This window comes from Parasteatoda tepidariorum, chromosome 11 (assembly GCF_982258835.1).
Source record: "Parasteatoda tepidariorum strain Cologne lab strain chromosome 11, Ptep-v5.0, whole genome shotgun sequence".
Classification (NCBI taxonomy): domain Eukaryota; kingdom Metazoa; phylum Arthropoda; class Arachnida; order Araneae; family Theridiidae; genus Parasteatoda; species Parasteatoda tepidariorum.
Window position 1 is genome coordinate 12,601,990 of NC_141765.1, and position 27,471 is coordinate 12,629,460.

At 30.5% G+C, this 27,471-nt stretch overlaps 1 protein-coding gene across 9 annotated transcripts; it reads left to right on the forward strand.

The window, feature by feature from the left end:
• The first annotated feature begins 462 nt into the window (after positions 1-462).
• On the forward strand, positions 463-25,807 carry LOC107448402 (transcription factor EC). 9 transcript variants are annotated; one of them, XM_016063581.5, is made up of 8 exons: positions 463-525; positions 9,414-9,501; positions 10,511-10,736; positions 11,715-11,762; positions 13,296-13,395; positions 15,826-15,901; positions 20,485-20,650; positions 25,507-25,807. In XM_016063581.5, exons 4-8 carry the CDS (start codon positions 11,727-11,729, stop codon positions 25,729-25,731), a joined length of 603 nt encoding a protein of 200 aa, XP_015919067.1. In that variant the 5' UTR covers positions 463-525; positions 9,414-9,501; positions 10,511-10,736; positions 11,715-11,726; the 3' UTR covers positions 25,732-25,807. The 9 variants fall into 9 exon arrangements, with proteins under 9 accessions (XP_015919067.1, XP_042898880.1, XP_071043522.1 ...); XM_043042944.3 differs by having other exon boundaries at positions 487-582; XM_016063579.4 differs by lacking the exon at positions 463-525 and adding an exon at positions 2,632-2,722.
• The last annotated feature ends 1,664 nt before the right edge of the window (positions 25,808-27,471 follow it).

The window sequence follows — 27,471 nt, forward strand, 5'->3', positions numbered from 1 at the left end:
ACTAATTAGCATATTTGAGGTCACCCTTTTGAATCAATAAGATTCAGTCCTTAAACGTGAAGATCCGATGTAGAACAAAAGTTATACAAGGTGGTCTTTTCTTTAATTTTATTTTCTCTCTTTCGCCCACTGTACATGTGCACTAATACATCACGTTTTCGGCTTTCATACTTATCGATAAGATTTCTCGAACTGTGTTAAATAATCATTTATTTCTCTTAAAGGAGTAACAGACAAATTTTGCTTCCTTTTTTACAAGTCTTATTTACTTTAAAAAAATTAGATGCGCTTTCAAAGCAATGCTTTTTTATATGTTTCATTCAAAAAAATTTTTTTATTTATTTATTTTATTTGTGTGACGTGATTGCATCCTATTAAATCCATTTGACGCCAAATCTTTAGATGTTTTGAAACTGAGGTTTAAGAAAATATCGCCGAATAAAATAAGCTTCAAAGAATGCCACTACATAGATAAAACAATGGGATGTTAGTCTTGATTTATTGTCGACGAAGCGGCTCAAAAAGGTTAATAATTTTTCACTTTTGACATAATACTCTTAATTAACTAATGAATGGATTTAAGTAAGTAAAAAAAGTTACTATATAACATACTGTATATAAATTATGAGTTATATTTAAGCTGATGAAAACGCATCTTTAAGAATTCTGTATCAAGCACATTTTCAGTTTTAACTAAATACTGTAAATAGATTTTTCTTTAGGGTGTAAAAATGTGTTTGTTAAGGAAGGGTTATTTTTACGATAGGTAGCAGGATTTGACAAAATTGATTTATAATCGAACCTATTTAAAGAACAATCACATTTTTATTATTAATAACGATTATTTATTTTTAATTGCATTTTAAAATGATTTTAGAAAAATTAATTTTCTTTCTAAGCAAGTAATAATCAGACTGTTGACTGTTTTGTCTCTAGGTTTCAAATTATAATCATGATTTAAATATGTTTATTTAAAAAAATCTTTGCAAATAAAATTAAATTTACGTTAACAAAATAATTGCAATATCTTCATAACTATGCCGTAAATTTAATATGATCGGATTTTCGATAGTTAAAATGCAATTATAGGTACACTTTAAACATTCTAATTAATTATTGATGCCCTTGAATTAAGTAATGAAATCAAACACAAAACGTATTTTCTCTAAATAAATATACCTTTTTTTGACGGATTCGGATAAAAAAATGCACAGTAACCACAATTTGAAAAAAAAGAAAGACCCCATATACAAGAAAGTGGTTGAAATTTTGCCTTTTTTCTTAAAAACTAGTGATGCAAATTCAATATTTCTTGCACCAGCTTATGATACTTGTTTACCCAAATATTGTTTCCCGAGAAAAATAATTCATAATGATTTATTATTATTTATCATTTAAATTAATAGGATCGAAAATATTTGGAATGATCAGATATACAAATGTTTATATCCTCATAAATAATATAATTTTCAATGATTAGCACAATATGAGCGAAATCAATTAAATACTTCCCGGGGTGTAATAATAAATGCTAATTAAAAATTCGCATTTTAACCAAATTTTGAATTTTTAGGTGCACAAATTTTATATTCCTTTATGCAATTTTTAATGACAAACCCAAAATTCAATGTTAGTTCTGGCAAATTTGTACCTATACGTAAGGTTGGAAAACTAGGAAACCTATGCGTTGATGATGTACCATGATGCGAATTTGTTGCGCTATCAATTATGAAGTTGGAGGGCGTAATTTTACCAATAAATACGAAATTATTAATGCTGTTGTTGTTGTAGTAGTTCATTTACGTCGCACTAGAGCTGCACAATGGGCTATTGGCGACGGTGTGGGAAACATCTCTGAGGATGATCCGAAGACATACCATCACAATTTTGATTCCCCCTCTTTGGCACCCCCTCTTCGGTAGCCCGACGACCTGCACGCAAAGTCGAGCACTTTACGGTAGAACAGTTTAACGAGGACCCATACCGCACACCCTCGGTCCCCACGCTGACTGAAATTATTAATGCAGCAAACTTAATTTTGAGAATGGCAATCCGATCACTTTTGATTCTTGTTTAGACAGAGTGAGCTATTAACTTTCTAGAAACAGTCTTGTTTGATGAGGATATGATTACAGCTTAATCTGTAAAAGTCATCAAATAATCTTGAAACTATGTAGCTCAAGCTCGTGTTGGGCTCGGACTGATGCGGTTGAATATGAGCTAGCAAACATTTTCTGAGCTTTGAGGTATTTCTTAGTATTGTGTTTTCAAAGTTTCAATGCATTTTTCCAAGAATTTGTTATTTATTTAATGTTTTTTTTTAAAATTTGTCATTAAATGTTTTTTTTTAATTATGAGGAGATAGTATATTATACTTTTTGTTGTCTAAATTTTCGGTAATTAAATACTCATATATGCGAACTTAATAAGCGACAATAGAAAAGAAAAGTACCCATGAAATTCATGCATGGAACTACATATTCGATAATTTCAGTTCCGTATTTCTTTTGAAAAATTGAAGGGAAAGAAATAAGCATTGATTCAAATTTATATTTACTAAATTAGTATATTGTCTAGAAAGAATAAAAAACAAAGAAAGATACGTATGAACCATAATCAGAAATGCAAACAGATCTGATAACAGGGTTCGAAGTTCAATTTTATTATCTGTTGCAACTGGTGTTGCCCTCCCCCCAGTTATTTTGTAGCATCTTCTATAGAGGTCAGTATTTATTTTTTCCTCTTTTTATTAGCTGAGTCAAAACTACATCATTTTTTTGTGTTTGCATTCTTGTGTTTAATATAGTTATAAAAGTTTTATGAGACAAACTAGCATTGTTCTGTAAGAGCAGAATTATCACTTAGTACAGTTTCCAAAAGCACATTTTATATTTATATATATTTATAATATACTTTGGAAAACCTTGATGATTTGAATAATTATATTTATTTATATAATTTGTAGACTATAATTTCTAGAAGGATACAAACGCTATTGACTTTTTTAATAACAACAGTTTTTAAAATGTTTGTTTTCGGATCGAATAAGTAACTGCAAATTTTTATTTATTCCAAACAGAAAGTGAAAGCTTATATAATGTTAATTAGATGCTTGCAAGTTTGTAGAAATACAATTTTAAATTTTCTGATTTTCAAAAAGGGGTCAATTTTTAATTTCTACAACAAATTACAGTTTATATAAATTTTGTAAAAAAATAAATAATGCAAATAGTGGATCACGGCCTTTTGACCCATTCAATCAGTGTTATTTTGTACCTTATTATTCGATTCAAAGACAACGAATAAAAATACTTTTTTTTATTTTAATGTCAAAAATTTAGTCTAGCTTAAGTACATTAAATTTTGATTGAAATAAGTGATAAAATTTAATATTTTACTTCAAATAGAAGGCTCATACAATGTCAAATATATATGTAAAATGTTGTAAAAATGTAATTTTAAGTTACAAAAAGGGGGCAAACGTTTAATTTCTACAACAAATTATAGTCTATACAAATTTTGCAGTAAAATAAATAATGCAATTTGTGGTATTTTGACTCACGATAACTAAACTAAACTTAAATCATTGTTACTCTGTAACTTATTACTTAACACATTCACTACAAATTAAAAAATGTTTTTCTTTAAAGTCACAATATTAGCCTAGGTAGGCACATAAAAATTTTAATAAAATATAGATAAGTGATATAATGTAAAATTTTATTTGAAACAGAAAGTGAAAGCTCATACAATGTCAAATATATGTTTACAAGCTTCTAAAAATGCACTTTTGTATTTTCTGATTTTCAAAAAAGGATCATGCGTTTAATTTTTACAGCAATTTACACTTTATGCAAAGTTTGCATCGAAATAAATAATGCAATATATGGATCACGGCCTTTTAACCCAAGATAACTAAACCTAAATCAGCATTACTTTGTAACTTATTATTCGACTCATAGACTATGAATTAAAATAATACTTTTTTTTTTATTCTTCATTTACTTATATCAAAAAATTAGGCTAAAAATTTTTTTATTAAAATGTAGAAAAGGGGTAAAAATTTAGTGTTTCAGTAACATCTGCAATGCATTAAACCGGCATAGGTCAGTAGTTTATTGGACGGATGTTTAGTTATGTAGGGAGAAAAAATTACCAATTTTGAAATTTTTCTGCAAAATTGTCAGGATTCTGCCCACATGCGAATACAGTTATTTTAACTGCATTTAATAAATGACTACTGATGATAATAAAAACTTGATATTATTATAGTTGCTGTCACAAATATCTGTTTAAAAACAAATATTATAAATATTTCGACGAAGATTTTATGGTGAATAAAGAGAGTTAGGAATTGCTAATTTACAAAGCAAAATAATATTTACAATATTGTTAAAAATTCTCGATGCCTTTCGTGATTTTAGAAAGGACATAATATTTGTATATGATTTGGGGTAAATAACTGGGAATATTAAAATACTTTTTCTTTAAATTAAGTATTGTTACTTTTGTATATTTTCATAATTTTTTTAGACATTTTATGATACTATTTTATTTTATTATAATTTTGGTTGAAATTAATTATAAGTAACTAGAAGTAATTTGAACTTTCTTTAAAAAGATTTTCGAATTTGGTTTTGCACATTTTGATATCCACATGCTGAATTACATCAAAATATGAAATGATGTGTTGGTGGTCAATGACTCACTTCATCTTAAATAATCTAAATGGCATGATATTTCAGTCCATATTAATTTTACGAAACTCCTATTATTTTTGTTATAACAGCATTATTATTAAAATTTGTATTAGTTTTGTAAAAATTAGGTGTCGAAGAATTTTTAAAAATGAGATTCATTTTATCTGGGATTTAAAAAAATGAAGCGATAATAATTATTTTATACTCAGTAATTTTAAGATAGTAGTGAATAAAAACGTACCATCTTAAGAATTCGCTTTTTCATAGTCTATATTTTCATAGTCTTTTAGACTGACTCATTTCAAATTAAATGTGAATATTGATAATGAAATAATGTCAGGTATTTTGAGTTTATTACTAGAAAATTGTTGGATAAAATTTCATCAAAAATTAGATATTAATTCCAAATGATAGAAAAAAAATTGAAAATAAAATTGTTTATGAAAAATTATTTTATTTATTAAATTTTTTTTTAACAGCAATCATTTAAATTCAGCTTACTTTTTAAATCAAAAAAAATTAAATTAGTTTTTTTTTTTCAATTTTAGTGGTTTGGAGGTTAAAACTTAACACTTCGTAAGCCGCTGGCGGCTCTTCGTGCATTTTCTTTTCTACTTCAAAGTATTTGAAATCTAAAAAACCTATGCACATTGTGTAAATTCTCACTACTACAGTTAATTATACCTATCTCTGTCGAAGGATAATTAAAGAAATATATTACTTGCCGGTCCGCAAGTTTTAAACATATGAATCAATAAGTGCCGACTAATTTTAGCCTCTAAGGCTCAAGCTTTAAATATTGGCAGAAAATATGGTTTTTGCGAGGATATTTATATTTTAAAATAAATGAAACTCAAAATGCGATAAAAAAAAGTTTTTTAAAAATTTTTATTAATTAAATTTAATTAATTTTTGAAATTATTTTTAACTATTACATAAAAAAATTATCAATTTGCTCGTTTTATATAATGTAGTATATTTTTTATAAAGTATTTCTTCAATATCTGTTCATGAAATAAAAGCCAAGAGACTGAAATAAAAAGATGTTTATATGCCCTATAAAAACTTCTTAAAAGGTTACCTTACCTTTCTTATAATTTTTTATTGTATTGAAAAATTTCGGCCAACAAGAATAAATTCAATTATATTTTTAGATAGTCAATCGCTTTGTAAATGTATAAAAAATGAAAATTAAACCTTGAAATATAATTTTGATTAATAAAATTACATCAATATATTGGGCAAAAATTTGTTCAATATATTGGAAGCTGGTTTTCACAAGGATAAGTTATAAAATCAGATACAAAACCACATCTTTGGCAAAAAAAAACATAATTTTTTTTTCCGATGTATATCTTTGGGAATTGATTTTATTCAAATCATGGGGATTATCAGCAATCTGTAAAATTTGTTTTCAATAGATAATTCAGATGAGTAGTTAAAAGATTAAGGCTCTAGATGTAAATTTTATTATTATTATTTTTTTTCATATTTTCCCATATCTCTAAAGCTAATAGAGTGGGAAAAAAATAATGATAGCCATTGTTTAACTCGTTTCTTCTTCTTCAGGGGCTCGACAGCCCTGGATAAGCCCTGGCCTTTTCCAGAAGTTTTCTCCCAGCATCTCAACATTTGGCTACTATTTTCGTACTTTAAACCCTAAGAATGTTTAGATCATTCTCAACACAGTCAATCTATCTTAGCGAGTGTCTTTTCCCATGTGCTTTCCCAAAAGGACTTTCTTACAGCATCGACCCTCCAGCGCATTAAATTCGCTGAATTTTGATGAATTTTACAATACCATGTTCTTTAAAGTCCCACACAGCTCTAAATTATTTCTTTTTTTCCATGAACCTGTTACCTGAAACCTACTAAGTATACTTCGCAAACGTTTATTTCTAAGCATTTATCATTCTTCAATTTAAAAATGCTTGTTTGAATTGTAAAAAAAAAATATCTTCTGAATAACTTCAAATGTTAAAATTTCAAATTTCGTATATCGGTCGAAGCAATAAAACTTCACTACAGTCAAATGAACTGAAATTCCTATTTCTCGAGAACTAATTGACTTATTTGTCTAAATTTTGTTTTTGTCCTTTAAAATTACCTAGTTTGAAATATAATAAAAATTTTTATACCTTACAATTTAAAAAAAAAACAATCGATTTTTTTAAAATTGTAAAATAAGAATAGCTATGAAAAAATTAATATTTGAGAGGAATTCTTTTTACATACAAATCTTATAATTGAGCGTAATTTTTTTTTTTTTTACTCTCTTAAACAGCTGTGGTGATACAACGAAATGAGCAAAAAGTAGAATTAACATTAAGTGGCTCAATTTTTCGATCGCTCTTTTGATTATACTATTAGCATTATATTCACCAGATTGACCATATTTCCTTGGAGGGAGGAGTCAAAAATTCCGAATTCGTTGAAAAAGGTATGTTTATTTAGAGAAGGTACGTTTTTGCGTCCGATACTAAAAATTTAATTTACATATATGAGGTCTTTTAAACCATTAATAAATCATAAGTTGAACCTTAGTACCAAGCTTTTTATCAGAAGTTATTCAGGGTGTTTAGTTAATTTTCTTACGCATTGAACGCGGTTTTATGAAGCCTGATGTTTTAAAATTTTGTAACAGGTTAATAAATGTATTACTAAAATTACACTACCTTTCGTTGCAACCTCTTTTAGTAATCGGTTGAAATTTACGTAAGTATTTTTTATATAGACCTTCAAAGTATGAAGCATTTCTGGTATATAGTAAAAAAATAGTTTTACTTTCTTTTCTATATTTATTCACATGCTTATTGTAGAATAAATAATGACTTGTCAAAGTTGAAAACACAAAGATGAGAAAAGTTGCATAAAGATACATCCATGACTAGACTCGAACCTGCTACTTCCGCATTAATTTTCCTATTTCTCTAATAGCTCGCCCCTATTAAAAGTATTAGATAGGTAGATAAATTATGTACGTTTCAATGGAGCTGAACATTGGGCTATTGGCGACGGTCTGGGATACATCCCTGAGAATGATCCGAAGACATCGCAATTTTGATCCTCTGCAGAGGAGATGGTTCCCCTGCTTTGGTAGCCCGACGACCTGCGCACGAACTCGAGCATTTTACGATGGAACAGTTTAACGAGGACCAATACCGCTCACCCTCGAACCCTAAGCAGGCTGCTCAAAGTGGTAACCCTGACGCTAACTGACCGCAGCCAGTGATGCTTGACTTCGATATTCTACTGGGAACCTTGTTTTCATGACCAGTCCACTGAGGGACTAAAAGTATTAGAAAGCGGGAGTGCAGTATCGAATATAATCGTAACATTGACTGTAACTGTAACAAGAATTTTAATTTCCCTCGTAAGTCTGAAATCTTACCTACTTGTATATCTACTTTCGAGCTAGGAATGTAAAAAACATGACGGATAGTAAATAACCAGATAATATATATTCCACATATTCATTAAATATAATTCCATCTGACTTTTATGTAACTGAAATGTTATGTAATTTCTGCCATATATCTCTATCTTAAAATTTTTAAATATGCAAGAAGAATGCGTTCAGCAGTGGACTGATCGTTGAGACTCAGCTCCCAGCAGATCACCGAAATCAAGCATCACTGGTTACGGTTAGTGTGAGGGGTGACCACTTTGATAAGCCTGCAATGGGACTGAGGGTGTGCGGTATTGGTCCTAGTCAAACTCTTCTACCGTCGGGCTACCGAAGCGGGGGTGCCATCCCCTCTGTAGAGAATCAAAATTGCGATGACACGTTTTTGGATCATCCTCAGGGATGATTCCCAAACCGTCGCTAATATCCCAGTGTGCATGTCTGGTGCGAAGTAAATAAATGACAACTACAATTTAGAAGAGTAAAACTTTCAGAATTTATATTATTTATTTTAATGTAGACTGTGATTGCCAAAAGAAATTTAACGTATGATACATTTTTGAAGAACAGCACTTTCAAACATTTTATTTTGTAAAATATGGTCACTGTAATGCAAAATCCATACAATGGCAAATAAGCAAATTACCGATCAAATATTACTTTCTTGCTTATCAATTCTAGTTCATAACTGTTTCCACCTATTATATCTTTACGAATTTTGCAAAAATATACGATTTCTGACCTTTTTGATTACGACTTTTCAAAATATCGTTTGAGGTTTGAAAGCAACTTGATTGCTGTTTTCAGAGCAATGCACTGCAGAGACACACTCATTTTTGGGACTGACTATGCAAACTGTTGTGTTATGACCTCCCTTAATATATATTTTTTGGATCCAGATCAAAAATTTAGTCAAAGCAATGCCCTCATTAGGGATTCCAAATTAATACTTAATGGAAGAAAAAGCTATCAAAATCTAACAAATCATTTTTAAGAACGGTAGACTGAAAATATCAAAACCTGTTTGACAGTCGGATAAATCAGAATGAAAATGGAAGATGATAATTCGAAGCACCTTCAAGTTTCTTCATGCAATCAAACTTGTTTTAAAATTTTCAGTCCTGTATTTCTCAAGAGTGGTTTATAAGATTTCAATACCATTTTTATTTAATTTTTCGCTTAAATATGAAATTGTGTCTTCTAATGAGTGTACTTTTTACTTCATTTTCTACATGTTTTCTTAATATAATATTTGAGTGCGGTTATTACAAAAAACCTCTAACATAGAATCTACTCTTCCATTATAGGAACATTTATTTCTGAATAATTTTACGGGTTTGTTGAATAAAAGAAAAAAAGCTATACCGATTATGAATTTTGGCAGACTGAAGCAAGGTAAGTATTAATTCCCTTATTTTTAAATATCTTTCAATGTTAAACTTGTATTAAGGTCCGAATTTTTTTTTTCATTTCATGAACTAGTATGCTATTTACTAACTAGCGTAGTTCATTACAGCTAGGTTAAATTTTATCAATCTCTGGTATGTTTTTGTAAATAATATGAAATTTCAATTGGAAAAAATGCAGTAATCTAAAAAAGAAGGGTTCTTATTTTCTCATAAAGTAGAAATTTGGTATCATAAGTAAACAGTAAATTATTATTTGATTATCATATAGGTAAAAAAATTCGTCAAATTAGTAATTTTGAAAACGGAGGTTTAAATTTTTTGTCAATTCCTTGCAGTTAGATAAGTTAAATCTTGGTTTAGAGTTTATGACACTAAAACTGCGACTTTCTTTCAAAAAAGAAAAAAAAATGAAAATAAAGCTTTGAAAAACAACCTTAAAATTCTTCATAATCTAGTTATTGGTGGATCTAGCAGTTAATTAATTAATTGATTGAATATAGAGACAAAAAAAGGCAAATGAGCCAAAACCAACTATACTAAAACTATCAACAAATCAACTGTGCCAAAAATAAGAAAGTCAAAAGGTTTTATAAACTATGTCTGACTTATATCAGGTGCAAATATAGAAAAATTAATTTATATGTTTAATTTTCTGACTGAGCACTTTAAGAACTCAACTTTTGGACTGATAAATTCATGAGAGCGATCTAATTTGTATTCGAAGATGTTAAATAAAATTTCCTATAGTAAAAATCTGTCACCAATCGGAACCATGTTCCCAAAAACCTCTTTTAAAAACTTCTAGAGAATGGCGAAGAATATTGTTATCAATGGACAAAGGGTTTAATGTGAGTTAAAAAATCGAGATTTTCCAGAGGGAGTTTAAATTTATTCATCAGAACATCAAAGATTAACTCATCTTAAGAAAGTTCTTACTTTAGTCTTATTTATCTATAAAAATTTCATTTATTGTGATATATATTTTTATTCCAAAGGTTTGAGTGGATGAAGAAATCAATTGAGAGCCTTTGAGCGTTTTTGGAGAGGAAGAGTGGTCCAAGTGCATTTGTCAATAAACAGCTGAGGAGTAACTTTAGAAAACCTGTCTTTTGGCAGCAAATTAAAACGCCAAAAATGCAAATGCCATTACGCAAAAAGCTTAAATGAGGGTTATGGATAGATAGATTTCGCCAATTGGAAGCTTGCGATCAAAAAATAAAGGTAAGGCATAGTTTTCACCTTTTACTGAATAATATTTTAAATTCAGTAAAATGTTTCTTGGTTTCTTCATCCACTCAACTCTTCAATTATAAAAATAGTTTCAAGATTCAAGTTTTATATTAATTCACTTTTTCAAGCGGCTTACCTTTCCTAATATCTATAAGATTCTCTTAAGAATTTGCATTTTACATTCTTAGAAAATACATTAAAAAATTTTATTTAAAAAAAATTTTTTGCGAACGAATAGTCTTATAAGGGTACACTTTACGTATGAAACAATAAAAAGTTATACATTTTTGGTTTATAATTTTTTTTAAAGAAATATATATATATATTATTCGGAACTTCTAACATTTCTGATTTTATCGGAATTTATTTTTCCAAGATCTAGAACTTCACGAATGTAAAACAATACAAGCAGAGTCTTATGTTTTTTATTATTTTAAACTGAAACTCGGAATTAGAATTTATAGAAAAAACGATGAGATTTATCTATTTCGAATAACTATTTTGTAATAAAATCGGTATATTAAGTTAAAAATAATAAACTTGCTCTAAAAAAGTAAAATACTATGTCAGACAATTATGACATTGCGGATAGTTTTTCTATGAAACTCTATTAGAAAAAACTCATTTTAATTTATATTTTTTCATGGTGATCCTAGTCAAATTTTTAAAAAAAATATTATTTAAAAAAATAAATAAATATGATGTTTATATTATATATATGTGTGTGTATATAGATATAATATAGACATTATTGTGAATTTTCGCTCGGTATAAACATTTTAGAGAGATTTTAAATAGAATTACTGTTAATAAATAGTTTAAGAATTTTTCTTTGTAACTAGGGCTAAAATATAGCTATAATGTGTGACATAACAGCTGAAAAATAATTAAAGAAAATTCATTTTGAATGTTATCCTTATGAAAAGTTTTTTATTTATTTCTTTTATAAGGAAAAACAAATTTTTATAGGGGATATATGTTATGGATGATAGCTGCAAGTCTCTGTCTAGTGATTCTGTAAGTTTTGATCTTGAAACAACTATTTTTAATGACTAATTTTTATTTATTTATTATTTTTTTATGCAACAAACCAATTGTTTTCTAATATTCTTTTTTACAATTGAATATATTGCTGTGAAATAATAGTTATTTATAATACTATTTTTCTAAATTTTCTTAATGATTTAGTTTGATGTTTTCTAATAATAATTGTCAAAAATTGCATTTAAATAGAACCAGATATAGCTGTTTTACAGTTGTTTATTTATTTGGCGATTTACCTAAAGAACTAGCTAATTTTGCTGCCAGGGATTTTCTGTTACATTACATGATTTCTTTACTTTACAATGTAGTTTTCTCGTATCCTTTTTTAATCATTAATTGATTTCAAGCATCTCTATAGAATTATAAAGCATATTATGCATTTGGTTAGATGTATGGCTGTTCCCCTCCATTTCCGATTCCAGAGTAGCTAATATACGCTCGCCATAAATTTTAATGCATGCAATGATAAAAATAGTTTTTACCTGGAATATTAGTTTCTTTAGTAGTTAATTTTTACCTGGAAGTATTAGTTTCCTGACATTTTGTACTGCGTTCAATATTGTACAGTTTTATCATTTTTTTATTTATTTAATTACGTTTTTTCATTTTTATTTTTTTTAAATTTAAGGTATCAGAATACATTCGGAGACGAAATGTTAAAATTTTCATTTTATAATTTTTTTTATGTAGCGTATGTTATACACTAACAGATGTATAAATGCAAAAGAACATGAATTTTTTTTTTAAAAAAATATGGTGGAAACTGGTGAAAAGAGACTAAAATTTTTTTTTTCATGATCTCATAAATTGTTAAAGAATTTTTTTTTTTCATTATTCTTGCTTTATAATACTTACTTAGGGAATAGACTAAGCATTAGACATAATATTAATATTCAGATATTTTACAGCAAACACAGAAACTTATTTGACAAAAAAGGCCCAATATTGCAATTAAATATTGTTATTTTAGCAATAAAATATAAAATGACTTATATTATTCCACTCTTCCGTTGCCTATTCCTTAGATTCATAGATTCATTACATTAGTATAGAAAAAATTCATGCAAAATTTCAAGTAATTTTATCTAAAATATTTTGAGATGCTGCATTTAAAATGAAAGAAAAAAAACTGAAAAATTAGTTTTGAGAAAAAGGTTAAAACATAATTTAATAACTAATATTGATGTTATTTTAAATCATCATAACTTTTGTTTGACGTAGAAACAAAACTCAAACGGTTTTTGAAAGAGAAAAGTTCGTAATTTATTTTATATAAGAAAGTAGAAAAATTATTATAAATATTAGATATTAACTTAGTTGGTTAAAAATAGTTTTTAAACAGTTTTTGACAGTATTTTCCCCCACTTGATATTACGACATATTGTTCAAAATATTTTCAGAAAATTTCGAGCATGAGTGGGGTATGAAACTAAAGGCGTACTTTTTTTTCACTTTATGACAAAACTTCGATGCTAAAAATTAAATATTTTTAAACTTTTCTTTCAGTCTGATGATTTAAAATGGCCAAAAATAAGAAAAGTCTATTTATCGAAAAGCCCAATTTCCCTAGTTAAAGACAGACAAAAGAAAGACAACCATAATATGAGTAAGTAAGAAGACATTTTCACCATTCAAATGATCGCTTCTAATGCACAAAGCGCAAAAAAAAAAAAATTTAAAAAAAAAACTAATAAAAACTGACGATTTTGAATAAATTTTGATTTTACGATCTTTTTCAGAACTTCATGTTTTGGGACTCAATCTTAATGGTTCGAGGGGGTCACCTTCATTATGCTAATTAATTAGTGCAGACGATATTTTAAAATACGAAATTAGACCCAAAAGAGAACTTTTTCTCGATAAAAATAAATGTTTTTCAACGGATTCATATTTTTCATTCCCAAAATATAGGGTTGGCTGAAATCTGGGAAATATGGTCCCCATAGTTTCATCAGGAGATCCAAAGTTCGGACCTCTAAATGTTAGTTTTATTAAGTCCTAGAACGTGAAGATCCGATCATTAGATCAAAGGTTACCCAAAGTGGTCCATTTTTTTAATTCATTCTCTTTTAAAGTTTTTTTTTGGTGCACTCTACTTCTACTAATAATATTACAAATTAATCCCAAGGATAGCCCAAAGGAAAGGTAGAAACTCGCGATATAGCACCTGAAATAAAGTAGTGTTGGTTGAACCCTTTTACGGGCTTACAGCTTAAGGTAAGAGAAGCGTGCTACAGATTGTGTGCTCTTCTTTTACAACTGGTTAACACAGTTGGTTGCTGGTTAACTATTCGCACGAGAATGCTTGAAGGAAATGAAAACATGCATGACTCTTTCAGTACAGAACAACGTGCAGGAGTATAATTAGTGCCAGAAAGTGAACATAATGAAGGTATTTCTTACGAAATGTTTGCTATTCATAGCTAACACTGTTCAGGACAAAAGGCTATCGACAGCAAATTCAAGAAGTTAAGCAATTCTGAAAATATCGCTTAAATTGGACTCCGCATCAATTGAATGAGGGTTTGACAGAATGACTGCATACTTTAGTCATTTGCAACGGTAACACTAAGAAGAGCAATGTGTTTCTGTCAAATGGACCTAATATAGGCAGACCCTCTATATCTATGGTAGAAGGGGGAAGTATATATGGTGTTCCTGTTTTAGAATTCAACTATAGAAACATTGTTTTGGTTTCTTGCCGACGATAAAGAGCACAAAGACTGAAAAGTCACTGACCTGCCTCTTTTTACAAGATTTGGATATGCAACTAGAATGGAGCGGAGTTTCCTAACAGTTTCGTTTTCAATCTTTATACCATATTGAGGAGATCTCAGAAGCCAGGAAAGAGGTTCAACAGGTTCGATTGCGTAACAACTCTGCTTTGTGCCTATTTGAGAAAGGTAAACCTCATTGTAAACGCTTTAGAATCGGATTCTGCTTAGATTAAATGCAAAGATGAGGTCTTTATGAGGAAAATATTTACGTTTTGGCTATAAGCTCGGTTAACAGTTTACTTAGCTACGTCACAAAATGAAAAGTTTACTGTTTGTCCAATGACAGTCTCTTCTTCCAGAATGATAAATGTACATAATAACGATTTCGGCAATTACATTTAAATAAAATAAACCACATTATATTTCGTAGTGTATGTTCGGTTTTCTTTTGTCTGCCCCTCTGTATCTCGAAGTGTTTATTAAATTTTCTTTGGTCAAAAATTTTTTTTCCTCAACTTGTAACACAAATTTCTGCTTACTGACAAGCAAAAAACACTGTTGATTCTAAAAGGCTGCTTTTAAATACAGTTTGAGTAAGAAAAATTTTAAAATTTGCTTTTTATTTCACGTGATATCATAATTTTAATATACATATGCGTTTTATTCTAATTTAAATCTTCCTTATGGATACCATTTCAGTAGAACTAATTAAGCTTTAATTTTCATTCATTGACATAACTTACAAAAGACGACTGTGATCCTCGAATCTTTATTCATTCACTATTTTAAATTAATAATTTATTCTTAGACTATGATTAGCAATTGTTTAATACTAACTCATTAATAATACTGATTGCTTAAAAATGTGAGTGATGGATTTAATATTAGTTTTAATTCAATAACCAAAGAGAGTATTTTAGACTTAATTGTTTTCCATATTTCCAAACTCAGCATTTTTTAGTACAATTACATCGAACTGCTACCGACCAGTGTAAGCTTTCAAAACATAATCTGGTCTTATTTGTCTTTCTGCTTGTAACTACATGTCAAGTGTGAATTATTAATGACAATAATTGGATTACTTCAATGATTCTTTGCAAATTTTGTCTTTGAGTCTTTTACAGTTTGAACATATTTTTCGGTGATATTACGCACATTAATCATCTACCGATCAAACTTTAATGACTTTTGATGGTTTAATTTTGTACTTGCAATCGGATATAAAATGGAAATTGTTAATGACAATTAGCTACTACAGTTTATTAGTTATTTTGTAGAAAAATAATTATAATGTCATATTATACTAATTGTCTTTTTAGTTGAAAGGCGAAGACGATTTAACATTAATGACAGAATTAAAGAACTAGGTACGCTATTACCAGACTTAAATGATCCGTAAGTATAAAAACATATTTTTATCCTCACTCAATTAGGATAAAGTAGAAGATTAAAAAGTACAAAATATTGAGTAATAAATTCAAGTCATAGTGCTTAAATTTTTCTTTAAAAAAGTTTTTCAAATTTTATTTTATAACAGACATTGAACAGACGACCCAATTCTGGGTTTACAACTATCAATGTTTAATACCGTAACCTTGTAATTTTGAACGCAACCCAAAAGACAAGGGAACTAATGGATTATGCATTGGGACAAATTAGTCTTCGTGGAGGACTTCTTTGATGGAACTAACCCTCATTTGCGTTACATGGAAACCACGAAGATCTTCCACAGTTATAAAGATATTCTAACCTATGATCCGTCTACCGCTGAGGATATTTTACTTCAACACTGTGGTCGGTGCGATTTAAGAGCAGAGATCGTATCAACCAGCCATCACTGGGATTCGAACGTGTGTCACTTCATTGGAAGGCAAACACTATCTTCTGAGTCACCGCCGCTCAAGTTTTTCTCATTGGCTTCATCCGTTTGGAGCTAAAATTAATCATGGTTTTTAGGACATTAATTAGACTTCACACCTTTAAATAAATAGTACTATATTCAGGCCTAGGTTCAAGAAAAGCTTCGAGATTTTTTGTTATTTACATTGGAAACTAACAAATATGCCTTTTCCAAATGGGGCAACAGGATGGTTCAAAAAGTAGAGTGCTTGCTTTTCAATAGGTGATCCAGTTTCATATCCAGACGATGACTGGTCAATTTATGCATCACTCCATGCTGACACCAAACACAATGCTGACGAAGGAGGAAAACTCAGACGGATCCTGGGTTAGAGGCCCCTTGTCACTAGGCTAATCTTGGTTTTCTTCTTTATGTTATGCAAACGAGGATTAGTTTTACTCAAAGGTGAATTTCTCCAAATGCTTTATTCAAGATTTTTTATGAGTTAAATTCAAAATTACAAAACTACAGAGTTGACGAATGATAAGCTGTAAATCCTATCTGGATTGACCGTACAAGGCTCTTAATTAGATAAAAAAAAGGGACATTTTATCTAGAAAATTGTTTTAATACGATGGAAGTTCTGCATTCAATTAAATGCCTCATTTCTTAACTTTACGTTTTTATAATAATGAATTAAATGTTATTTCATATATACTATTCAAATTATTCTTTGGGATGGCATCCTTTAGTTTATGTAATATATTTTAAAAGATCCATGAAAACAGTAAAAAATGTTTCAAAGTAATATATTTTTGTGTATTTCGAAGTGTAGTTATAGGCTGTTTTAAATCACTAAAATATATCAGTAAAATGAAGAGGTTTTTTTAATTCAAGTATGTTTTTCAATAATGATCTGAGATGTATTAAATTAGCATTTAAATTTTTCACAAATGCCGAAGTATTGTTCTAAAGCAATTTTTACCCCTAACAATGAGTCATATTAAATGTCGGTCAGTATATAATCGTCCAGTATATTATATAACATCTTGGTGAGAATACAGTTTGAGAAAACGAAATGAAGTTTATTTAAGGGATGCGTTTAAACGATTATTCAGTTCTCACGGTTACAAGAACAGAAACTCTTTTCATTGAAATATGAACCCCAGAGTGAAAAATTGAAAATCTAATTGAAATGCTATCTCACGAAATATGACAATTCACTGTCCCTTGCTCCAAGATCTAATACTATAATACTAAAATAACTTTTTTTAAAAAAAAAAATTATAAATAGCATCGCTGTTAGTATTTTAAAATGACTTTGCACTAGCATTGACTGCTTTGTATAGTTGAAAAATTTAATTGAATATCAAAATGTCATTTTCCTGGCATGTCCCAAACAATGTTTCCAATAATAACCAGCTTCAAAGCTTCCCATAAATTTTTCAATATCTAATTTTTTTTATCTCAACCAGTGTAAGCATTTATAGAATATACGCAGAGGGTATTATTTACAAAAACTTCGTTTAAATTAATTTTTTCTGTCAATAATTTGTTTGTCCCAAGAAAATCTGTCCTTTTCCTGGCTACTTTTATTTACTGGTTTATGACCAAAATAGATAGAGCCGGCAATCAATATATTATGTTAATGGATTCATTAGATACCCTCCTATATGAACATGACTCGTTGCATAAATAAAGAACTAATTTTCTGGTTCAAAATCTATTTCGAAAAATTTCTCAAGGTGAGTAGGTTTATGTGTTGTCATTTTCCTGGCTTCTTGAGATCATTAATAACATTAACTACATAGATTTATCTGAGTTATTTTAAAAAATCCTGTTGTTTTCTGCAGAATATAAACGTCTTAGGCCAAAATATTAAATTAATAAAATAAAGTTATATGCTATAAAATGGCGAATTTGTCATTATCCCGGCTATCTTTTTCCTGGCTTATGAATGCCAGGACATTGAAGTATTATCAGAATTTTTTTTAAACTGCTAATAATGTAAGGAGGGAAAGCAAATATTAACCTAATACCAAGTTTATGTATGATTGTAATATGCTTGCATGTAATCAAAGTTATTTATTTATTTAATGATTGATTATTATACAAAATTTTATTCTGTGCATATCAGCAACACAAAAAAATTTGATTCTTTCTACAGTGGATAAAAAGACTAATTTATACAATCAATTAATTTTCATCTAACATAAAGGCTTAAGTTAAGTTACTTACCATTAACTTAAAATGACTGTTTTTAAAACTTCTAAACTAATATGTCATTTTCTTGGCATTCAAGATTTGGTGAATTTCTATTTTTTTTTTCGAACAAATGTCAATAAGCTACACTGCTGTCTGTAAGGTATTAATAAGTGTAACTAAAGAAGAATACAAAAGAATTTCAGATTATTTTGAAGACTTTAAATTTGAAGAAATTTTTTGGTTCGAATTGTCGTGTTTAAAAAGAATCACCCATATATAGTGTGAAAAGCGGCAGCGCTAGACAATAATGTTTGATAGATTTTAGATGTGACGTAATTCGTTTCTATTAAATGTGCTTTGATGTGGCAGCTCTTACGATAACGTAAAAAAGAAGAAAACGCAGAGATACGAGTGTTGTATCCCGTTTTTTTGTTCTTTTATGTGAGCAATGTAGTAAGGTTAAATGACAAGAACATCCATTTTGATATCTGCCTTAGAAATAATCGAAAACAGCTAGCCATTTTATTTTTCGTCACGTATATTTTCTCCCCTCACGACTATGTGTATTAAAACATAGTTACCATATTCATATTAAATTCTCCATCGTTTTTGACCAAAAATCACGTCTCCCTTTTTGCTTTATAATCAAGCTCTTACTTTAACAATTCTAAAACATTTTTAACTGCATCAGAAACATTCGCATGATTTTTTGAAAACTGTGCTACACTTCATTTTTTGTAGCTACTTTGGATATTCAATTTCACAATTGAATTTAGCTAAAATAAGGACAAGAAACAAGCGTCAAAAATCTTTTGAAAGATGTATATTTTACTTAGTATTTTCAATACAATTTTGCTTTGTTTTATCCAGGTTAGTTACACCAAATATTGAGTGAATCATAATATTAATATTTAGAAAAAAATTGCTATTTTGATTGATAGGATGAGTTTTTTTATTTTAATCGCTCCGTTAAAACAAGTAAATTGTCTACGCTGACTATGCATTTATTTATTTTATGATTGGTGAGGAATACTTGGAGTAGTACTAACTTGTCAATATCTTAGAATATTTTTCGAAGACTCTATTGTCAAGTGAAATTATGTTTATTTGCTTGTAATATATTTTTACAACTTTTATTTGTTTGTAACAGTTATTCATGACTGTTAGGTTAAGTATTTCCCCTCTTTAGCTAATACTCTTTAAGTTTATATGAAAATAACACTATATGCAAATTCTAAAAATGGCGCGAAACTTAATATGAAAGTTTTCAGAAAATAAAATGCTTTGTGAACTTAATTTTTAATTTTTAAAAAGTTACTCTGACACTACAATATTGGGCTCACAAAAATATGCAGAAATTGAAAACTAGTCATTGGTTTTGATAGTTTTCATCTTGAAGGGAAAATCTCTCTGAATTTACGATTTAAAAAAAAATTTCATAATTTTTTTTTAAATTTTTAAGTTATTTGCACAGACAATTCTTTATACAGATAATTCTTCACAGCAGATTCTTTATACAGATAATTCTTTACACAAATAATTCTTTACACAGATAATTCTTTACGACAGCGAAAGAGCCTCAATGATCACTGTTAATAATTTTCATCCAGCAGAAAAAATCACCCCAAATTGGCGTTTTCCTTTCAAGTTTTTTAACCTTTTAAATATTTAAGTTTTTTTCGTCGATTTTTTAGTCCCAGCAAATTTGTTTGTAGCATTTTATGAATCCTAGCAAATTTGTTTGTTCAAAGTCCTAGCATTCCTAGTATGTATATTTTGTTTAAAATTAAATCCTTGCTTTAATTTTAAACATATAAATTGAGTTTAAGGCATTAAAATTACGACTTTTTATTTTCATTTTCCTTAGTAAGCGAAGGTCAATAATTACGTCTATGTTTTATAACTATTAAATATTTTTTGTACAACATTTCAGATACTATGATCTAGTTCGGGAACAAAGACACAACAAAGGAACTATCTTAAGATCATCTGTTACTTATTTGCGTTGCTTAAAACGTGATGTTGCTAGAATACCAGAAATGGAAGAGAAACAAAAAATTTTAGAAACACAAAACAGAAATCTGATAAAAAGAGTTCAGGTGAGAATTAACAGTCCTATTTTATATCTTGGTGAAAAATGCTCAAAAGACCCATAAAAGATTATCGCTTTCCATGAGCCGCGCAAAAATAAAAATTTCTAAAAGTTCCTCTCAATATTTCAGACTGAAAAGGCTTTTATGAATCATCATTGATTTAAATTCCTCAAAATTGAAAACAGGAAATGGATAAAAATAATTAATCCTTTTCAAATTTAAAAAAGTGTTTTTCGTATGTATGAACTTTTCTTATATGAACTTTTTATATACGAACTTTTCTTATATGAACCTTTTTATATGTGAACTTTTCTTATATGAACCTTTTTATATGTGAACTTTTCTTATATGAACATTTTTATATGTGAACTTTTCTTATATAAACCTTTTAATATGTGAACTTTTCTTATATGAAAACTTTCGTGATCTTGCAATTTAATTTCGTCCCCTTCAAAAATTGGGTCTCTGCGACTCCCACGTCAGTTAGTTAAATACTTTTATGAATTTATTTCGTAATATGTATACAAAGAAACGTCATAAATTCACTTTCTGCAAAGTGATAAGAAATGTTATTGATACACAAGGTGGTATAAAAAAAATTTAAAGAATTTATCTCCAGAACTCATTTTTTTTGTTTAGTTAATACTTACTTGAATGCAGAGTGTCCGAAAAGGAAACAGCCAGTGATCTCTGGGGATGCACATCGGACTAAAAACCTAGAAATACATGTGCGATACATTTTAAAAAGATGCTTTCAATGAAACCAAACCATCCTCACTCCTTGGTATGAAGCTAATAGCCACTTCCAAACCTTACAAGAGCACCTTATGAGCCGTGTTGGATCAGGGGATAGAGCGCTCGCCTTCGAATAAGGTGAACCGGGTTCGAATCCCACCGATGTCTGGTCGATACGAACAGACCACAGTGCTGACGTGAAATATCCTCAGTGGTAGACGGATCATGTGTTAGAGTTCCTTTGCCGTCAGGCTAACAGTGAGAGATTCTCGTGGTCTCCCTCTCCATGTAACACAAATGCTGGTTAGTTCCATCAAAAAAGTCCTCCACGAAGACAAATTTCTTCCAATACTTGATCCAGGAGTTCCCTTGTCTTCTGGATTGGGTTCAAAATTACAAGGCAAACGGAGTTGAACATTAGTAGTCGTAAACCCGAAAATTGGGCCGGCTCTTCAACGACAGTTATAAAAAAAAATATAAAAAAATTTAGTAAAAAAAGAAAGAAAAAGAGTACCCTATTTATATTTCAGAATTCTCCATTAATCCAATAAAGTACTTCTATTTTACCTCTAAAACTCGTGCATTTTGGTTCACTGACATCATTTGAGGTACAGATTGTTTTAAATGGAGAAATCTCAAAATATCGATAAAATGAAACTAGACATGTTAGATATTTCGAAAAACCGTTCTAATGGTCCTTTCATCATCTGCCTAATCTCAGGGAATTTGTTAAAAAATATTTCGCACCTTCAATGCCACTTTTGAAAACATTTCATACAATTTTAGATTTTTGATCAGATTTGTATTTTTTGAGATATTTGATCGTTCATATAATTTTCGAATACACCCACCCTGTATATTGTAGCGAATTAAATTAGGTACATTGACTTTTCAAGGAAGTAAAGGGAATTCATTCAGCAAAATGAGACCATGGACAATTGAGTGATTCAAAATGGGTCATTCCATCTTTCTTATGGCCCTTATTTATTTTCTTCGAATGTCCACTTGTTTGAATTTCTGATGAAAAATCTCATCTCCGTGGACGTGAGCGTCCGAATATTAAGAGGCGCTTCAGGATATGCTTGGTAAAGGAATTTCTTTAAAAAGGACATGATTGATTTGGTGTAACATTAAAAAAAAAGGTGTTTATTATGGCTCATTTATGAATGATAGTTGCATACGCTTTGCCAAACGTAATAAATGTTCATATATTTGTCTGAGTATTCATTTTTTTACTTAATTTTTTTACTTAATTTACTTAATTTTTATATATCCTTATATATTTAGCTAATATGGCGGATTTTTAAGTTCAATTTAAATTTCTATTTTTCATTTTGTTTCAAATTGCTTTTGTTTGAAATTTTTACTATTCTCATACCCTAAAAAGCCCCCAGTTTCAGTGGTACAACCTATCATATTTATAAAAGTTTTTTTTTCGTATTTAATAGCTGAAGTTATCCTTTTTTTAATTCAAAAAGTACTGCTACAAAAACTGAAATTAAATAATGGAAAAATGTGAAAAAGTAGTAATTATTAATAATATTTTTAAATAATTATTAAGGTGAAAAAGTTGAATTTAGACAATCTAGAGTATTTTCAACAGCAAGGGCGGAGAGTACAATATTGTATTTTTCGTGACTAATATGTTACGACGGATACAAATATTTCACATAGTTAAGACATATCCTAATTTAAAAACTATTTTGCAACCAATGTACATCGTTTTCAGGAGGTTATTATGCAGGGTGGCAAGAGCAAATTTTTTGCATTTTCCATTACAGCACATTTTTTGCATTTCAAGAAAATAAGGAGATTTTATTATTTTACGCAAGCATTGCTCATACCTCACCAAGCTCTAGTAAGTAACAATACGAAAATTACCAAACCTCCCTCCTTAGGTGTTTTTGGAGTATTTAAACGGTCACGAATTAAATATTCAATTAGATTTTCTAAGCAATGCAATCGTTTTATTGTCGCAAATAGATGTCTTCCATCAAAACTGCAATAAGTTGTACTTGAGACGAATTGTGCTCGCCACGAATTGCATCCACGAAGAATTGTCATTCCGACGAATTGTGCCTGCGATGAATTGTGTCCAGACAAACTGTGGCCTAGGAAAATTTTGAGTGATGAATTATTCTAAGATGAATTGTGCGCGATGAATTGAAGTGGCACCAATCAACTGCCTTACTTGTTTGGTTAAAACTTACTTCACCAACCTTAGTTATTTCATTTAAAGAAAAAACAGGTATTATTCTAAATAAAATATCGATTTCTATTCCAGCTTATGACACGTTGAGCACCACGCGTACTTTTAAGGAACCGTCAAACTACGCTCGTTACTTTAAGGCCTTCGTATGCTGGATGCTGGATATAGGTAAAATCTCAGTATTTGGAGCGAAGCGCCACTAACTGATTCGTTGATTCTGATGAGTCATGTACTGTAAAGTTATGAGTACCTAAATAGAAATAAGATGAAAATAGGTAATCCACAGGATAATCCTGTGGAAGTCAGGAGAGATGGAGTCTTGGAAGTAGTGGAGTTCCACGTCTAATCCTGGGTGTCGGGGAGAAGAGAACGAAACAGTTTAGCAAGCTCTTCATCCTTTAGGAGCTCCTTCATTTCCTTGAAGAGCAGCAAAAAACGGCTTACAGTATTTGTGGCTTTCTTGGGATGGGTTCTTCGTTCCCTCGGTGGTTTCCAAGGTCCTGCACCGCAGCCCGTAAAACAGGCTGGGTTTTCACCGTTGCGGTTGATACAGGTTGCCAGGTCAGATTTTGGCTTCTTACACTGGTACGAGAAGTGGGCTCCGGCACATTTCATGCAGGTTGGATCTTATGTAGTGCAACTTCGCTGAGTGTGTCCATATTTTTGGCATCTGTAGCACTGAATTTGACAGCGTCCCCCACGGAAGCGCTCGATTTGAACTGGTCACTCTAGCATAGAACTGATGTTGAAGATGTTTCTACTCATTCTGGTATCCGATTAAATGATCAGGAAAAGTGCCTGAGGTCCCACCAGCTTCTCCTCTTGAGTTGAACTATTTTTTCTGAAAAGTCCGAAATCTTTAAGATATTTCACCAGTTCAGGAATATCGGTGTCTATTTCTAATCCCCTAATGAGGGTTTTCAGCTTTTTGTTAGGTGAAGATCTGGCATAGTTGTTTCCTTCGCAGCCCATTCCTCCTTGATTATCAGGTACCTTTCGAGCATATATCCCAATCTGAATTGATTTTCATAGTCGCAGTCGTCGATTCTTCTTTTGAGTCGATTTTCTATTTCTTCTTTGCAGGATCTCATCCTTCTAATCAAATCATCAATGTTGTCAGGAGATGCCTTTTTATTAGCATATTCGTCGCAAACCTTTCTAATCTCATCAACCTTTCCATCATCAAGCAAACCTTTCTATCATCATGGTCTTCGATAGGAAGCGGCCTTGCATAGAACATTCGCTTGCCACCGCAGCCGAATCTGTGGTAGGAAGACATAGTAGCACGGGAGCTTGGCTATAACACAACCTTACTCCCCGAAGTCTCAGGTGAGAATCGGAAGCCTTCGTATATACGAAGCATTGTATATAGTGCATATATTGTATGCATTGTAATGCGAATCGCGCTACCCTCCCAATGAGGTGAACTGGGTTCGAATCCCAGCGATACGAATTCTGCATCCGGCTCGCACCGACCACAGTGCTGACGTAAAATATCCTCAGTGGTAGACGGACCATGGGTTAGTCACCTTGCCGTCAGGCTAACCATTGGAGGTTTTTGCGGCTTTCATCGCCATGTAACGCAAAAGCAGGTTAGTTCCATCAAAAAGTCCTCCACGAAGGCAAATTTCTCCCAATACTTGATCTAGAAATTCCCTTGTCTTCCGGATTGGGTTCAAAATCACAAGTGTACGTAATTAAACATTAGTAATCGTAAACCCAAAGTTGGGTCGGCTGTTCAAGGACGGTTATAAAAAATTAAAAAAAAATTATTTAAATCAAAGTTAAGTTTTTAGTTTTATATCATATTTTACGTCAGTCATCGATGACTGTTGTGACACTCAACATGTTAAGCAATTTTTGAAGATGAACATTAAATTTTATTATTACATTAATACATTTTTTTATTTCATTTTAGAATCTCGAAGAAGAATTGAAAGGATGTGGAAATCTTCATCTATTTGATTTTCTTAAACAAGAAGTTGATGACGCACATGAGAAAGTCGTAACCCCGCCAACATCACCAACTTCTGTTAATGAATTTTATGAGGATTTGAACGAACCTGTTATATCAAATGATCCTCTTCTATGTGAATCACAAAACCCTTCACCTGATCCTTCACAAGAATTTTTTATGATATAATCCTATTTATTCAGCATTCATTAAAAAATATTTTTAATAAAAACTTCTCACTTCTTATGTGAGGGATATACCGTAATAGAATTTTATCAATAAATTATCACTATGTATTAACAAATTATACTATAATAATTTTATTACAACCATGATAGATTATTTTATCTATACATAAGGCTCTATACATAGAGGACAATAGAAAAACTGCTGATCTGTTTAATTTTTATTTTAATTTACGAACAGGAAAATTAAATATAAGCCCATTAATCAAAATTCAAAGCAATTAAATGGCGTTGTGCAAGACTAAAGGTAATTCAAGATTCACAAATTGTTGATGAGAATAAATTGAAATTAAAAAATGATTGGTTTTTTTAGTTTTTCCATCACTATTTAACCCACTGGAGAAAACTTTTGCATTTTTGTTAGGTCCTTGCACTTTTATACCTGGTTTTTGTACAGGACCCTTCAATTGTAATATGTAGGTAGTAGTCCATTGAAGAGCCATTAAATTGTATAATAAGAGTACAATTTATCTGAAAAGCCATTTAAATGCATAATAATAGTAGTATATATCGGGAGAGTCATTCAATCGTATAATAATAGTAGTATTCCATTGAACAGTCATTAAATTCTATAATAAGAGTAGTATTTATCGGAAAAGCCATTCAAATGTATAATAAGAGTATAGTATTTAATGGAAAAGCCATTCAATTGCATAATAAAAGCATTTCTCAATTGAAGAGCATTTCTCTTTAGAGACTGATTGTAAAGACACGATTCCCGGCAGATCACCGACGTCAAGCATCACTGACTGCGGTCAATAAACGGGTGGGTGATCACTTTGATCAGCCTGTCTAGGGACCGAGGGTGCGAGGTATTTAAAACTAAATATTTATTACTAAAATAAGAAAATGAACGTGGCAACAATTTAGCAACGCTTTCAGATTCATTATTTAGTACTGCCTAAGTCTAACATGAATGACACCTAACTACCTGCGCTAAACTTAGCTAGGCTTGAAAAAGAAGTAAGACCACCATATTAGGCCTGGTTAAGCCTAACGAAACGCTTAATCACCACGTTAGGCTTAGGCAAGTCTTGCGGGATAAATGAGCATATCATTTAGGCCTACCTAAACCTAACATGGATGTCCGACACATTCTTAAGCCTTAACTAAGCTAACTTTTTCATTAAGCTCTTTTTGGCTCAACTAGACCTAACATGATGGTCAGAGATATTTTTAAGGGCTAACAAAGCCTAATATGGTAGTTGGGTTTAACTGAGCCTGATGCGGAGCTTAGGAATAGTTTTTACGCTTATATAAGGCTAAAGCGAGAGTCAGATACGTCACTAAGCCTACTGTGGTAGTTAAGCGCATCGATTAGGCTTAATTAAGCCTAACGTGGTGGCTTCGCACATTGTTTAGGCTTAACTATGCCTAGCGTGGCGATTAGAGACTGGCCAACCGACCCGCGAAGCGGGTTTGTGGCTTTTCGCGACCACTGCGTAAGCTTCTCCCTGCACTTCCGGTCCAGTGCTCTTGGACGCGGAAACCACACAACCGTCACCCAGAAGACATGTGCAGTCCTGCGCACCTAGTGCCTAATCCTGCAACCCTACAGACACACTAAGCCCGTCTGTCGAGGCTTGCTGACACCGTTTAAGCTTAACTATGCCTAACGTAGGGATTAGAGACACCATTTAGGCTTAACTAAGACTAGCATGGTGGTCAAACATATTTTTAAGGC